At 46.9% G+C, this 16,141-nt stretch overlaps 1 protein-coding gene across 1 annotated transcript; it reads left to right on the top strand.

Moving 5' to 3' along the window:
* Nucleotides 1–2,266: 2,266 nt before the first annotated feature.
* On the top strand, nucleotides 2,267–15,709 carry NEK2 (NIMA related kinase 2). The gene is made up of 8 exons (XM_047753771.1): nucleotides 2,267–2,481; nucleotides 3,420–3,637; nucleotides 4,168–4,408; nucleotides 7,030–7,112; nucleotides 7,822–7,948; nucleotides 8,946–9,165; nucleotides 11,321–11,446; nucleotides 14,845–15,709. Exons 1-8 carry the CDS (start codon nucleotides 2,386–2,388, stop codon nucleotides 15,069–15,071), a joined length of 1,338 nt encoding a protein of 445 aa, XP_047609727.1. The 5' UTR covers nucleotides 2,267–2,385; the 3' UTR covers nucleotides 15,072–15,709.
* Nucleotides 15,710–16,141: the final 432 nt, after the last annotated feature.

Genomic DNA, 16,141 nt, shown 5'->3' on the forward strand with positions numbered 1-16,141 from the left:
ATGAACACCCAGCATATGAATACTTATCATTACATCTGGCACACAAAAAGTGATCAATAAATATTTGTTGAATGAATATATGTGTCTAGGAGCCACTCTCCACACTCTTGGGATGGCTCTTTTCCCCGTATTTGGTCTCTGCCACAAGACTGGAGTCCTGAAACTTGATGGCTCACTCAAATTCTTACATTTTTATGAATAGGCTGCTTTCTCATATTTTCATTTTTTGCAGAGATTTGCTGCATGCTTCTTTTGTTACAGGACTTAGGCTGGCTAGAAGGAGCTTGAGGTTGACTTACTGTGAGATCCACGTAAGCAAACAGTGATAAATAACAAGGACTGATTTATGTACAATGTGGTCTATGAATAATGTAGATGGATTAATTGTTTGCTTGCTAAGAAAGGCTTTCCAAGTACAAGAGAGAAAGTGGGCATTGGGTATTTAAAGACAATTTGTGTCCTCTAGACAAACAGGGTCAGGGATGGAGGAGTGGATACGGGAGTGGAGTGGACAGTATTCCAGACAAATGGAATAACAAGTGCAAAAGTGGTGGTGGTAGGAGGGACGTGAGAAAGAGTGTTGGGTGTGGGGAATTGGGGCAAAGCATCAGAGCATAGGAATGGCGGGAGAGAAGATGCAGGATTGGATTTGAGGCTGGCCAGTGAAAGAGCTCTTTAGGAGGTACTAAAATAAAAAATATAAAGCCAATTAACTCAGCCACTTGTGGCTCCTTACATAACTTTTGAAACCTAAATTGGTCCCATTCCCTGGAAGTAAGACAATGCCCTTGAACGTTACTTTTAAAATTCTCCTGGCTGGCAATTCCGGTGACGTTATAGTCAGTGCATGTAATAAGTTACTTATTTTTAACATAAAGAGGTTTGTAATTCTCATGAATAGAAAACCAAGTTCCTTTCAATCCCATGCTGAGCAGATATTTAAAGAAAACTGACCTACACATACATTTGAGAAATTATCAGCCATCTGCAATACCTACATTTTTCCATCCACCCCTGAATGGAGGCCTTCAGGTCCCCTGTCCCTGGTAAAAATGAGACTGTTCCATCTGGCTGGGAGAGCGGAAAATGTTGGTTTCTGGGTGTACCGAGAAAAGGCTGCATCCAATGAAGTCCTGTCAATTGAGTTCCTGTTTGGCGCCCCAGATAACCTATTGCATAGTCTTTTCTAATTAAAAAAAATTGTTTTCTAGTTGTTTAAAGGTAAACCTGTCTCTGCCTTCGAGCCACCATATTCTCATTTGGGGTATTCCAAAACATCAGGGTCTTCCGTATCCCACCTTGAGGTGTTTTTTTGTTTGTTTTTGCTTTTTAGGGCCGCACCTGCAGGCGTGTGGAAGTTCCCAGGCTAGGGGTCTATTCCGAACTACAGCTGCTGACCTACACCATAGCTCACCGCATTGCTGGATCCCTCACCCACTGAGAGAGGCCAGAGATGGAATCCGGAACCTCATGGATACTAGTTTCATTAGTTTCCGCTGCGCAACAAAGGGAACTTCTACCTCGAGGGTTTTTGTACACATCCTCTGCATGTTGAACAGTCTTCTAAGTTTGGTATTCAAAAATACAGTCTCTCTATGATGACTACGGTCATGCGTAAACATGCGTAAAAAAGTACCACTGTTTTTGGATTGACTCTACTCTTCTTGGCTTTTGGACCTAAAGCAAACACTATAGCCTTTGTGCTTAAGTTTCCTCATGGGAAATAACACTAATTCCCGCTTTATAAACAGGGCAATACATATAAAGACCTTGGCACTAAAGTCCCGCACTACTGTCAGGACTCATTCGCGCACTCTCTAGCGAGAGACAGTAATTTTCGCCTCTGTACTCAGCTTTAGCTTGCTCCGGTCTGGCCTCAGGGTACAGGAACCTGAGAGAGGAGAGCGCCTGCAGAGAGTGGGTAGTGTGCGAAGTCAGAGTGCAAAGATCAGAAGGCAGTTGGTTGAGGAGGTGTGCAAAAAGGTCTGAGGATAGTTCTACGGGGCTCGGTTACCTTGGTGACCAGAGGCGCAGTATTGTGGAAAGCCGCCTGTGTCTCAGCTGCTTTCAATCCTCCGCCTTCCCTTTGGATTTAGCTCCGCCCCCTTCTCCCCATTGGTGGGAGGCCGACGCAGACACCGACGCTGACGCGGTTGCCTAGCGACACGCTTTTCCCAAGATGCCCAGGGTGTTGTGTTCTTCTTAGCCAATCAGAGGGGCAAAGAGGCCTTACCGCGGGCCAATAGACTGCGAGGCCGAGGCCCGCGACGGTTAAACGGGGCTGGAGCCTGGGGCAGCCGGGGCCTGTGGTTTCAGGCCTCCGAGTCGGTGGCCGAAGCTCCGCGACGGCAGTGAGACCTGCAGGCGTCCTGCGCGGGCTCCGCCATGCCGACTCGGGCGGAGGACTACGAGGTGCTGTACACCATTGGCACGGGCTCCTACGGCCGCTGCCAGAAGATCCGGAGGAAGAGCGACGGCAAGGTGAGTGCGGGCCTCTTCCCTGTCTCCGCCCCTGCGGCGGGTGTTGCGCCTCTGCCGCCGAAGGGAAGCGAGGGGTCGGGGCTGTGGGCCTCGAAGGCCGTGCTCAGAAGTCAGCCAGCTCCCCCAGGTCTGTGTCTGTTCTGGGTCGCTCGAGGCATGGAGACTGTGTCCTTGTTTCTTTTTTCTTTTTGAAATTTGTAAATCTGCCCTTAATTCCTAAGTAAAATTAATAGAATGTGCCAAATACGTATTGTCAAGCACTGCTTTTGCTATTTACAGGAGAATGCATTTTTTATATACATGTATTTTCCGTCCTTTTTCTTCTCTCTTTCATGTTCTTCCTTTTTCATACTTTGACCTGCTAAGGGCCTTCTATTGGAGACAGGTAGCTGACTCCTGAGCTATTTTTAGAGAACAACCCTCTCAGTCATGAAAAAGGGGCAAGGCCACCAGAACCTAGAAATATTATGTCTTGTAATCAGAACTCATTTAAAATGCCCTTGGGATTGTTGGACTTCTATTTCCCAACGTGTGTAGGTAGACCTTACACAGAAACAAACAGTGAAGAGGAAACTGGCTCTGATGGAGGGATTTTTACCAAGTTCTCTTTCCCTGGAAGAGCTTGACCTGCTGGAATGGTGAAGGACTTTGTCTACCTCTGCGCTGGCCTTGGGCAGAGTACAGCCTTCTACTAAGCAACTGAGGGTAGGGTGGGGGGAGACCCCATGTGCCTCATCTCCCTCTACTGCATCATTTTACTGCTTGAAAATGAGGGGAAGATTATGGAAGTAAACTCAGGGGTCCTTCAGTTGGTTCAGCTAAAGGAGTTGATAATGACTGTATGATCCGTTTACCAGAGAAATAATTAAAAAAAATTGGGGGGGGGGGAGTTTTGGAGTTTAATGAGTTCATTTATACCTTGGAAAATTTTATTTCAGATATTAGTTTGGAAAGAACTTGACTATGGCTCCATGACAGAAGCCGAGAAACAAATGCTTGTTTCCGAAGTGAATTTGCTTCGTGAGCTGAAACATCCAAACATTGTCCGGTACTACGATAGGATTATTGACCGGACCAACACCACCCTGTACATTGTCATGGAGTACTGCGAGGGGGGGGACCTGGCGAGCGTGATCTCAAAGGGAACCAAGGAAAGGTAAATTAATCTTTTGTTTTTATTTTTTTACATTTGCTTTTTAGGGCCGCACTTGTGGCCCATGGACGTTTCCAGGCTAGGGGTCGAATCAGAGCTATAGCTGCCAGCCACAGCCACGGCCACGAAGGATCTGAGCCTCATCTGCCACCTATACCACAGCTCATGGCAACACCAGATCCTTAACCCATTGAGTGAGGCCAGGGATCGAACCGAATCCTCATGGATCATGGTTGGGTTTGTTAACTGCTGAGCCACGACAGGAACTCCCAGGTTAATTAATCTTTTAAATGAGCCTTGTTTTGTTTCTGTTGAGCCTCCTGTATTAGGATCAGAGACAGAGTCCTTAGTAATGGGGAAGGGTCTTCTCATGTTTGTTTGGTGGGTACTTTAGAAAAATCCCTGGCAGATCAATACCCATGTTTCATACCAAAATAATTTCTTTCCTTGTGTGTAACCTTTGAAAGCTAGATAATTCATCTTTGTGATGGTGTTCCTAGAAGTTACGTGCTGTATAACTGTTTTGGTTTCAGACAGTACTTAGATGAAGAGTTTGTTCTTCGAGTGATGACTCAGTTGACTCTGGCCCTAAAGGAATGTCACAGACGAAGCGATGGCGGCCACACTGTGCTGCATCGGGACCTGAAACCAGCCAACGTCTTCCTGGATGGCAAGCAGAATGTTAAGCTTGGAGACTTTGGGCTAGCTAGAATACTGAACCACGATACGAGTTTTGCAAAAACATTTGTTGGCACACCTTATTACATGTCTCCTGTGAGTATTTTAGAATTTAGATACTTGAGGCTCCCGTCATGGTGCAGTGGAAATGAACCTGGCTAGCATCCATGAGGATGCAGCTTCGATCCCTGGCCTTGCTCAGTGGGTTCAGGATCCGGTGTTGCCTTGAGCTGTGGTGTAGGCCGCAGATGTGGCTCAGATCTGGCGTTGCTGTGGCTGTGGTGTAGGCCAGCAGCTACAGTTCCAATTTGACCCCTAGCCTCGGAACTTCCATATGCCGAAGGTGCAGCCCTAAAAAAGACCAAAAAAAAAAAAAGAATTTAGATACTTTTTAAACATCTTAATGGTACTCATTTAACTGCAAGGAAATTGAGCTTTTTGTTTGTTTGTTTAGTAGTATCCAATAACCAAGAATTAACTATTGTTTTATTTTAAATTTGTATTTTTCTGAATGGGCCACCAGGCCATTAAATTCCTGTATCAGCAATCCAAAATAGGCTTGTATTGAATGACTGCTGGTTGCTAAGCTCTGTGACTACAAAGATGAAATAGGTTTTGTTTCCACCCTCAAGAGCAGCACTTCCCTAGGGGCCGTAAGTCCTGGACACCAGCTTGGATTTGTCTGGAGTGATCATTTAAAATGCAGAGTCCTGGGCCCAAAATCCAGGGAATTTGGGTCCCTGGACAGGTCTTTGCACTCTGTTTGTTTGTTTGTTTTGGACTCTATTTTAACAGACTCTTTAGATGACTCTAGAGATGGAGGTTGAGGCTCAGAGGCTCTCTCACTTCAGATAACATGTTTATCATGTTTTTGCTGGTTAACCCTTGGTGCTTGTTCTTTTTCTGTTGCTTCTCCTGCAGTGGAGCTGCAGTATCCACCCAGAAGCCTTTTCCTCTATTGCTGGATATTTTGTTTCCAAAATGTCTCACCATTCTGAGGAACAGGGCTCTGCATATCTTTATAGGAATTATCCTTTCTTCCTTTTTGGTTATTTCTTGGTGTATCGCTCTCGAAATGAATAGCTGGGTCACAGAGTATGAAATGTTTATAGCTCTCTAGTGACTTTGAAAAGCTTTTAAGTGACAGCACCAATGTGTTATATGCGAAATATTAGCTGGTACAGATGGAGAGAGATTTACTGTTCCTCATGGTTCACAAACATTTCCAGGGCTTTCTAAATCTTTTTTAGTTAGGTTAACCAATCTGACTACAGTGTAAAACTTTGTAAATTGGTGATTTTGTTTTTGACTAAGTTTAGACAGGGCCAGAACAGCGTCATTTTCTCACTGGATCAAATTCCATATAGGAACCAGTGGCAGAAAGGAAAATTAACCAGAGGTGGTTCTTGGAAAATTTGAAACCTGTGCAGTTCTTTTGTTCCTGTTTCCTCTGCCCTGGTAGTTAGATTGGGTCAGTTTCCTGAGGGGTTGATTGTCAGGAAGTGGTACCAGGCTCACCTGCTGGACTTTAAAATACCAAGAAGCCTCCTAAAGATTTTGGTACCGTACCTGCCTCTGTGCCCTCTGTTGAGAATGAGAGTCATGGTGGGCCATTGTTGCTGTACGTGTGGAAGAAGGCTAAAAAACAGTTAAAATAGAAAATGAGAATGTTAGCTACTACTGTGGTATATACAGTGGACTTAAGGGAAAAATACATAGATGAATGATTCAGTTAGCCATTTATATCTATATCCATTTAAATGTGGACCTGAAGTTATTCTAGAATTTGCTCTGGTTCTTTAAATTTTCTTTTCTTCTTTCTTTTTAGGGTTGAACCTGCAGCATATGGAAGTTCCCAAGCTAGGGGTCTAATTGGAGCCCCAGCTGTGAGCCTGCGCCACAGCCACAGCCACACTGGATCCAAGCTGCATCTGAGACCTGCCTCGCAGCTTGCAGCAATGCTAGATCCTTAATCCAGTGAACGAGGCCAGAGATTGAACCCACATCCTCGCAGTCACTACGTCAGGTTCTTAACCCACTGAGCCACAATGGGAACGCCTCTGGTTCTTTTAAAATGGAGTTTCTAGAGTATGACTGCCTTGAGGGTAGAGACCTCAAGTACCCCTTTGAATTGCCAGTGTCTGCCTGGAGTAATGCAGTAAATGTTTGTGAATGAAAAATAAGTGAGTGAATTCTATCTGGTGAAGTGTATTAGGATAAGAGCATTGCCTTTTTTCCACTGTAAATTTGAAGGTGAAGTAAACAGTAGCCTCTTTTGTTGTTAGGATACAAGACCTGATGTGAGCGGAATCAGCCTTTTGTATTTGAAATTTTTGTTATAGGTATAAAGTTAGATAAAAAATATTTATCATAAAAACTTTTTTTGGAGTTCCCATTGTGGTACAGTGGGTTAAGAATCTGACTGCAGCAGCTCAGGTCGCTTTGGAGGTGCAGGTTCATTCCCTGGCCCAGGGCAGTGGGTTCAAAGATCTGGCATTGTTGCAGCTACGCGTAATTTGCAACTGTGGCTTGGATTCAGTCCTTGGCCCAGGAACTTCTGTGTGCCGTGGATGTGGCCATTAAAGAAAAGAATTTTTTTTCTCCTTTTTCTTGAGTCAGCATTACCCAACTTTAAGTTAAGATTCTGTTTTTGTCCCAGGAGTAATTTTACATTTTAAAACAAAAAAACCTTTAAACTCCTTTCTTCCTCCCCTCAGGAACAAATGAATCGCATGTCCTACAATGAGAAATCGGATATCTGGTCCCTAGGTTGTTTGCTGTATGAACTGTGCGCACTAATGTAAGTATGATGGGACAGACATCTAGGCCGAGAGTGACACTTAGCTCTGTCACCTTTCACCTGGCTCAGCTTTTTGGGCACCTCTGCACGTTCAAGCCTTAGGTTAAAATGAAGGTAGACGGATCGGTTAAAAAATTATTTACAAATTAGTAATTAGCCCCTGAGGCTGGATCTGGACTTCTTCAGGCCTCTGACCTGGTTAGATGCTTCCCTGTTAGCCTGAGCTTGGCTTAAGGGGAGAGCACGTGGGTCAGGCCTGTGGGAGAAATGGAATAACGGCCTAGAGACGCAGTCTGGGGATTTGGACAGGAAAGAGCTCGAATTCTTTCCCCTTTTTATTTTCATTGTTTTCCTTCTAAAATATTCTGTCAAGCAGTGGTTCTCACCCAGGAGAGGAATCTTTTACCTCCCAGTCTTGCTTCCCATGGGACACTTGACACTATCTGAAGACCTTTTAGTTGTCCCAGCTAAGGATAGCTCCTGGCATCTCGTGGACAGAGGCCAGCGGTACTGCAAAACATACTCCCAGTGCCCAGGACAGCGCCCCCGACAGAACTATTCAGCTCCGGGCGTCGGCGGGGCCAAGGCTGGGAAACAGCTGTAGAAGATGCCGGAAGTAGAAACATAGCCTGGACCTATAAACGCTGCTCTTCATGTGCTGCTTATTCTATATTTTCACTTTTATTTTTTGAAAAAACTTTCCCCCCAGGCCTCCGTTTACAGCTTTCAACCAGAAAGAACTAGCTGGGAAGATCAGAGAAGGCAAATTCAGGCGAATTCCATATCGTTACTCCGATGAATTAAATGACCTTATTACGAGGATGTTAAACTTAAAGGTAAAGCTATAAGATGATATAGCACATGTTGCCATCTCTCAGTTAAAATCTGCACCACCTGCTCTGGTGGAGCGGTGAGACTGAGGAAAGGCTAAACACGTTTTTCCTCAGCTGGATCTACTCTGTGAACACACATGAAAACACGAATCCTTGGCCCGTTGCTGGCCTCCCTGCTGTGCTTTCTTTCTGTCCCCTCCCACGCGCTGCCACGCCAGCAGATGGTGGGAGCAAGGAAAGATTTTGCATAAAGGATCCAGATCCTCAGTTCCCCTTATCCTCGCCTACCTCAGGGTGGTAGGTGGTACAGGAAGGGACCAGGAAGAATAAGCCCTTATTACTCTGCCTCCAGCTCCAATGAGAGATTAAAGATTAGAGACTGTTAGAGACGGGTGGGGGTGGGGGGCTAAGAAGAACAGAGGGGAAGCAACTCAAAGCGAGAATGCAGACAAAAGTCAGGCCACTGGATGCGGAGGGAGATGTCCTCGGGATCAGGCTGCTGTATTAGACTGATGCTCTGGGAGGGGAACGAGAAGGACCGAAGGTAAGGGAGGGAACATCCTGCTTCGTGGAGCTTAGGGATGCAGGGACCGTCCATGCCCTGAACCAGACCTGGCTGTGGTACCCAGCACCGCACAAGGATGGAGCCTTCTTAAAGAGGGAACAAAGCTGAGTTAAAATCTGCATTACCTCGTGGACTCAGAACCTCATGAGTTCAGACCACCAGCGAACTTTTCAGGTGTTTGTGAGCCATCCATTTGCAGGGGGTGAAAGGGCGGAGGGAGCCCGTGGTGACGGGGGACCTGGGCAGGTGGTGGTGCTCGCCCTGTCGCACACACAGGTGCTGAGTGATGACGCCGCGCTCCTCCAAGAATAAGACCCGCCCCGAAAGGAGTCCTTTCTTTTGCCTTGGAAATAATACACCGTTTTAAGTGTAGCTGCTCTCAGGATGAGCTTTCCATTACGAAGCCTGCCTGTGACACTGGCTATTTCCCCCCAGGATTACCATCGACCTTCTGTCGAAGAAATTCTTGAGAATCCTTTGATAGCAGACCTGGTTGCAGAAGAGCAAAGAAGAAATCCCGAGAGAAGAGGGCGACGGTCAGGGGAACCAGAAAAGCTGCAGGATTCCAGCCCTGTGCTGAGTGAGCTGAAACTGAAGGAAATACACTTACAGGAGCGGGAGCGAGCTCTCAAAGCCAGGGAAGAAAGCCTGGAGCGTGAGTCGGGGTGGGGGAAGCGCCAGAGCTATTCTCCTGCGTGTGGAGATCTGCCTCAACAGAGGACCCTAGGTCTGTGTTCTATGAGAACATTTTTATAAATACCTGTGAAACCAGAATATGTACAGCGAAAGCTTGCTGGCACCTTTGAGCTGAGCCTCCTTCTCCGAGATCATTTGCTGTCATTGTATTTGGGGGCACTGATTGTGACAGCCCAGCCCAGTGGCCATCACCCTGTCCTGTGGAGTCACTTCTTTATCTTCCTTAATATACAGACCCTAAATCTCCCAATATAAAGGGAGGGCTTGGAGTTTGTTGCCTTCCAGAATAAAAACCCTCGCTTCTCCCTTCTGCGACAGCTGCTCCGACACTGTTAGGGTCTAAAATCCTGCAGTATGTGAGCGAGATGTGTTGTGGCAATTCCGTAGAGAATGCGGGTACAAGATACTTAAGTCCTCTGATGGGGTTGACAGATTGGGTGCTAAGGAGTTTTTGATGTTGAAAGCCTGTCTGCTCCACTAAAGTGAAAGCTGCTCCCCAGGTTTTAGGGTCCCACAAGGCGGCAGCAGCCGTGAGGCTCTGCATTTTGAGGTCGAGGAATGAGATGGGGCTGCGGCCGGCCTCTTTCCCCTTAAGGCTCATGTTTCGCTTCTGCAGCTTTCCGCAGGGGCGCACTGCATTCAGCTGGACTACTTACACGGCGTCCAGATGCATTCATTCGTGTTCTGCTTCCTAATGATTATTGTCTGGGACCGTGAGATTTGCTCCCTCAGGAGCTACAGCCTCTGCTTACCTGAAAATCTTTTTTCGTCTCTCAGTCAAAAGAATTCTTTTTCTTTTAAAATTTTTTTACTGGTGTATGGAAGTTCCTGGGCCAGGGATTGAATCTCAACCACAGCTGTGGCAACACTGGATTCTTTAACCCATGGTGTGGGCCAGGGATCGAATCTGCACCTCTACAGTGACCCAAGCCCCTGCAGTCGGATTCTTAACCCACTAAGCCATACTGGGAACTCCTTCTGTCAAAAGATTTTTTTTTTGTCTTTTTTTTTTAGGGCCATACCCGAGGCATATGGAGGTTCCCAGGCTAGGGGTCCAATTGGAGGGGTAGCTGCCGGCCTACGCCACAGCCACAGCAACGCCAGATCCAACCTGCGTCTTCAACCTACACCACAGCTCACAGCAACGCCGGATCCTTAACTCACTGAGCGAGGCCAGAGGTCGAACTCGTATCCTTACGGTTCCTAGTTGGATTCGTTTCCGCTGCGCCACGACAGGAACTCCAAGATCTTTCTTTTTTTTTTAATTATTAACGAAAAACAACCAACCAAAAACTTTGATGAAAACTTTCCCTGGTGTTTTGTAATTTCATGTAGCAACTGAAATCTGAACTCTCTGAAAGCTGGGCCATGGATAAATAGAAGCCTTTGTTACTGATCTAGAGGCACCACCTAAACGAGCTGTGGTTTCCAGGCTCTCACTGGCTGGAAGGAGGAGGGTTTGTGCCAGGCGGCCGGGTAATGCCCAGGAAGGGAACTGTTGCCCTTTCTTGGGGGAGAGGAGGGATGGCAAGCAGGGATGGCGGGGGCTCTTGGTTTTCCCGAGTGACTCCCACACATCTCGACCAGAGGTGGAAGCTCACTCTGTCCTGGCGCTTGGGCCAGTCGTTAGGAGAAAACCTGAGACCGCGTACCAACGATGCACTGCCTTATGAGCTGGGCACAGTCAGGGTGACTGGAGCATAGGTGAGAAACCCTTCACACAGCCCGACTCATCGGGAGTTCCCGTCGTGGCTCAGCAGTGAACGAATCTGACTAGCATCGTGAGGATGTGGGTTCCATCCCTGGCCTCAGTCAGTGGGTTAAGGATTCAGTGTTGTCGTGAGCTAGTGTAGGTCGCAGACTCGGCCCAGATCCTGAGTTGCTGTGGCTGTGGTGTGGGCCAGCAGCTATAGCTCAGATTCTATCCCTAGCCTGGGAACCTCCATATGCCTCGGGTGTGGCCCTAAAAAGACAAAAAAAAAAAAAAAAAAAGGCTCATCAGTGGTCAGGCTGTAGCCTTCGTGATAAGGAAAAGCTTTAGGATCACCACATGTGAATTGTATACCCAGAGCCGCTCATTAATTGCTCTCTTTCTCATCCGTCTCCTTTTAAAGAGAAGGAGCGAGAGCTTTGTGTTCGTGAGCGGCTGGCAGAGAACAAACTGGCCAGGGCAGAAAGTCTGCTGAAGAATTACAGTCTGCTGAAGGACCAGAAGTTCCTGTCTCTGGCGGGCGGTCCAGGTATGAGAACCAGCTCAGTGAACAGAAGCTGGTCCCACAAATGAGGAAGTGGGCACCAGCATTGCCCCCAAGGGGGCTCCGGTAGCCCTTTTAATCTCCAGAGTCTCGAATTGTAAGAGGGAGTTAACTGAACATATGTGTTTCAGTGGAGACAAGAATTCTGTTCTAGTAGTGACTGACTCACTGGGGTCAGAGGCATGAGACGCGAGGCAGGACGATTTCATCTTCAGCTTTTTTTTTCCTTAACTTTATCAAACTATGTGTTCTGTATCTGATATTTATTTTTTAAAATTGGGTCATTTTAAAAAATACGCTGTGTGTTTCAGATTTTTCTCTGAATATATTCTCAAAACTCTACATTTCCCTCCATTTTCCAGTGAAAATCCTAGCATTCCACTCTTGCACATGACCAAATAATACTTACACAGCCTTCGTAGAAAGTATGGCTTCAAAGGTGTGATAAACCAACGATAGAAAAGGCCATCCATTTGGGATCTTTATGAGGACTTGTTCCAGCTGAAACGTACGTGTCCAAGTGTGATTGCTTGGGAAGTTCCCTTGTGGCACAGTGGGTTAAGGACCCAGCGTTGTCACTGCAGCGGCTCGGGTTCAGTCCCAGGCCCGGGAACTTCCATGTGCCGTGGGTGCAGCCAAAAAAAGAAAAAGCGGTTGATTAATATCTACATATGCTTTGTAATAAGTGATAGAAATGAAATTAGTGATGGCAGTAAGTATCTTTTTTTTTCTCATTATTGCTATTTTAACATTTCAATATTTTTATACTTATTTCAGTTTTTCTGCGATTCCACACTGCCATCCATAAAGACAAACTACACTTAAATCATGATCGATAGAGTAAGGGGGATTTTTAACTGGGTGAGTTTCAAGCATCAAGCTCATTGCCAAGAATCATTGAAGGCGCCGTTGGGGACAGCTCTTCCAGTTATAGAGTTTATCTACATCTTGCCCCGAGAGTCTTTGAGCAAAGGGTGAAAAGCTAAGAAGGATGGTGTGTTTCACTCTGTAGGATCCGTGGGTAGAGGAACCGACCTGTATGCGAGTCGCGGCAATTACTGAAAATGAGCTGTAGGGTGGAGCATCCACTGTGGGTAGGAGATGTTTTAAAGTACTGAGCACATCAGAGCCCCAGATGAGCAACAAAGCAGTGGGGGGCAGTGTCCTTATGAACTCGGGACAGCTGGGAAGGTCCTCCTCCCTCCTTGGGTCCTGCAATTCAGACACGAGGAAAACAAATAAACTAAGAGCATCTTTTCTGAAGCTCTCCTCAGTCTATTTAATGAATACTAATTCGTTTCGTTTAATGAAATACTAATTCAAGGAGTTCCTGCTGTAGCAAGAACAGCATCAGCGGTGGTGTCTTGGGAGCGCTGGGATCCAGGTTCGATCCCCGGCCCTGCACAGTGGGTTAAGGATCCGGTGTTGCCACAGCTGCGGCTTAAGTCACAACTGTGGCTGGGATCTGATCCCTGGGCCGGGAGCTCCATGTGTCACAGGGCGGCCAACAACAAAAAAGAAATGCTAATTTTTTTCCTAAACCCTTTTCTTTCTTACAGAACTATCTCAGTAAGATTTACAGTTTATACTGTTGGTTTACAAATGTACAGGTATTTGAGGTCATAAAGGTGGATCTGTTTGAAACCATGGACTTAGGGCCTAAAAGCCATCTCCTGAAAGGCTGGCGGAGAAGCAGTGTAGGAAGTAGAAATCAGGCAGTCGAAGGCAGTGTTTCTCTGTGTGGCCCACTCCTGCAGGGCGCCTCCTGTTCTTTGGCCTGGAATGTTCTCCACGTAGTCGGCTGGCTTCTTCCTTCCTTCCTCTCCTCAGGTCTCTGCTCAGGAGCCGTCTTACTACGAGGCCTTTTGCATGACTGCAAACAGCCCAGCATCTGTCTCCTTTTCGCCCAGAGCACACATCCCCGTGGAGACTCCTCACACGCACCTATTTGTTTGTTTGTGGTCTCTCTCCTTCCACCACAACAGGGCCTTTGTTTGGTCCCCAGCGGCCCACGCAGTGAGCTCAGTAAATATTCGACCGTATTTCCTTTAAATGAACACAAAGGAAAAACAAAAAGAACCTTTTTGTTCTAGAATTCAAACCTGTCAGTTCCTAATAGTGTAGACACTTGAAGGAAATTCTTTCTTTCTTTTTTTTAAATGTTAAAAGTACAATCCACATTTTCACTCACTATTAACTTGATTAATTTTTACTGTGTTGCATCTGCTTTTACCGTGCTACACTGACTTAGGTTCTTTTTGAAACAAATTTCTGGGCAGTTAAGCTGCTCTAAGTGTTCTTAAGTATTTCGCCAAAACTGTAGGTGCTTTGCTGTAAGGAAGAGCTTCTGTGTGCATGCTTTCCTGGGAGTCGTGCGTTGTGGGCAGAAAGGCACTTGTTTTCAGGAACAGAGAACATTGATTTCCAGATGTTTCATACGGGGGACTGTGATCCTCCGTGCATTTAACCTTAAGAGGAAGGTTGAGTGTTAGGAGAATAAAACACATGTTTCTCGATTTTTGGCTGCAGATTAAAAGCCTGATTGATTTCTGCCAAACCTATGCCCCTAACCTGTTATGAAAGAGATAACAGGTCCAAAATGGAGTCACTTATCACCAAACGTCACCAAACCAAGACTTAATACCTAACTTAATTACAGGTTCTGCCTCTCCCAGGAATGGAATCTTAAAGCAGTCAATCTGGCATGACCTGGTCAGCAGTAGTAAGGTCATCTGCCTGATAGACACCTGCTGTCCACTGAATTAAGGTGACCTTGCCACGCAGATCTGTTCCCTGCTAGAGTGACTTCCTCATCCCGTCCCCTCTGCCCGTAAAGGTCTTTCATTCTGCACAGCTCCTCAGGGCTTTCGTCTGGTAGGTAGGATGCTGCTGGCATCGTGAATCGTTGAGTAGGAGTTCCCATCTGGCTCAGTGGTTGACGAGTCCGACTAGGAACCATGGGGTTGTGGGTTTGATCCCTGGCCTTGCTCAGTGGGTTAAAGATCCGGTGTTGCCGTGAGCTGAGATGTAGGTCGCAGACGTGGCTCGGATCTGGTGTTGCTGTGGCTCTGGCGTAGGCCGGTGGCTACAGCTCTGATTGGACCTCTGGCCTGGGAACCTCCTTATGCCGTGGGAGCGGCCCTAGAAATGGAAAAAAAAAAAAAAAAAAAAACAAACCAAAAAACATGAATTGTTGAGTAAAGCCAATAAGATCTTGAGTATTTCCTCAGCTGAACTGTCACGCTCTGGTTCCAGAGAGAATAGCCGGTCCCCGGGGTTCACGTGTGAAGTGACAGGGTGACTGTTGCGGTGAGTCTGCCAAGTATGGGGGAGTTGAACTCCTGTTCACGTAACTCAGACCCTCTTCTTTTTCCTCCCTGAAGAGCGTTTTGATCTTCCGTCCTCGGGAATGAAGAAGAAGGTTCATTTCAGCGGGGAGAGTAAGGAGAACATTGCGAGGAGCGAGACTTCTGAGAGTCAGCTCAGCTCCAAATCCAAGTGCAAAGACCTGAAGAGGAGGCTCCATGCTGCGCAGCTGCGGGCGCAGGCCCTGGCAGACATTGAGAAGACGTACCAGCTGAAAAGCAGGCAGATCCTGGGCATGCGCTAGCCTGGCCCAGAGACAGCGAGCGGCGAGCCGGGTCTAACACTGCCCGCCCTTCGAGGCTGGCATTCACCTGCTGTGGCCTACACGCGTGCTGCCGTGAGCCGTGCGTTTTCTGTAGGAAGTGTGATGTTTCGGGGTTGATTTTGCTGTTCCTCGGCAGCAGGTGTGCCAGCGTCCACCCCGTGCATTTGTCTTTCTTTTTCTAAGAAGGCTTTACAGACAGAATGACGCTGTCTTGGCCAACTGGGCTTTTCATCCTCTGTGTGATTACTTCTGGAACCTTCGATGTTATATTCTAAGTGTTGGGAATTGTGGGGGGATAGTAGGAAAACATCTTTACTCAGGAGCAGCGCTTACTGTGAAGTCTGAAGGACTGAGTGGTGTGCTTTACAGCTGTCCTGTCTAGAGTGAAAATTTAAGTCTGGGTTTTTAAATGTTCTTGAGCTTAGAGAAAACCTGGTCGGCCACTAATACGCTGGCATCTCGTGTGTAAACATCCTGTTGCTCTGGGGTGTGCATCTGTGACCTTCTGTGGAAGAGTTCATCTCTGTGATGTCTGTATGCTTTTTCCCCTTTTTATTCTGTGAACTGTCCTGTGCCACCTCTTTCTGACTAAATAAAAGAAGTCTTTAGTTTTCCTAGTCTCTTGCATGTGCCCATCTCTTGGTTGGCGGGAGTCTGTGTTTACGGCTCACAGGCTTTGGAGGGCAGGCGTTAGAACGTTAGCTCCCCAGGGCTGGGGGGCACTTTGCTCTGCATCTCATTTGACCGACTAAGCCAGTGGTTCTTCCTGGGGGCGGTTTCCCCCCCAGGGGATATTTGCAACATCTGGAGACAGTTTTTTTTAATGGTCACAATTGGGGGGAGGGTGCTGCTGGCATCTAGTGGGCAGAGGCCGGGACTGCTGCTAACCCCCCCCCCCCGACGTGGTGCACAGGACAGTCCCAGGACTAAATGCCAACAGGGCCACGCGTGGGAACCCTGATCTAAGCTAAAGCTTGTGGGAGTTTGAAGGGAACTTGTTTTGGCTTTGGTGGATTTTTTTTAACATGTCTGACTTGGGATATGAATCA

This window comes from Phacochoerus africanus, chromosome 11 (genome assembly GCF_016906955.1).
Source record: "Phacochoerus africanus isolate WHEZ1 chromosome 11, ROS_Pafr_v1, whole genome shotgun sequence".
NCBI classification, from domain to species: Eukaryota; Metazoa; Chordata; class Mammalia; order Artiodactyla; family Suidae; genus Phacochoerus; species Phacochoerus africanus.

What these genes read in the sequence shown, in the direction of transcription:
- NEK2 (XM_047753771.1), top strand. Translation starts at nt 2,386, where the DNA reads ATGCCGACTCGGGCGGAGGACTACGAGGTGCTGTACACCATTGGCACG. An exon ending in GGAGGAAGAGCGACGGCAAG is followed by an intron (nt 2,482 to 3,419) that starts GTGAGTGCGGGC and finishes ATTTTATTTCAG; the next exon opens with ATATTAGTTTGGAAAGAACT. An exon ending in CAGGGAAGAAAGCCTGGAGC is followed by an intron (nt 9,166 to 11,320) that starts GTGAGTCGGGGT and finishes CTCCTTTTAAAG; the next exon opens with AGAAGGAGCGAGAGCTTTGT.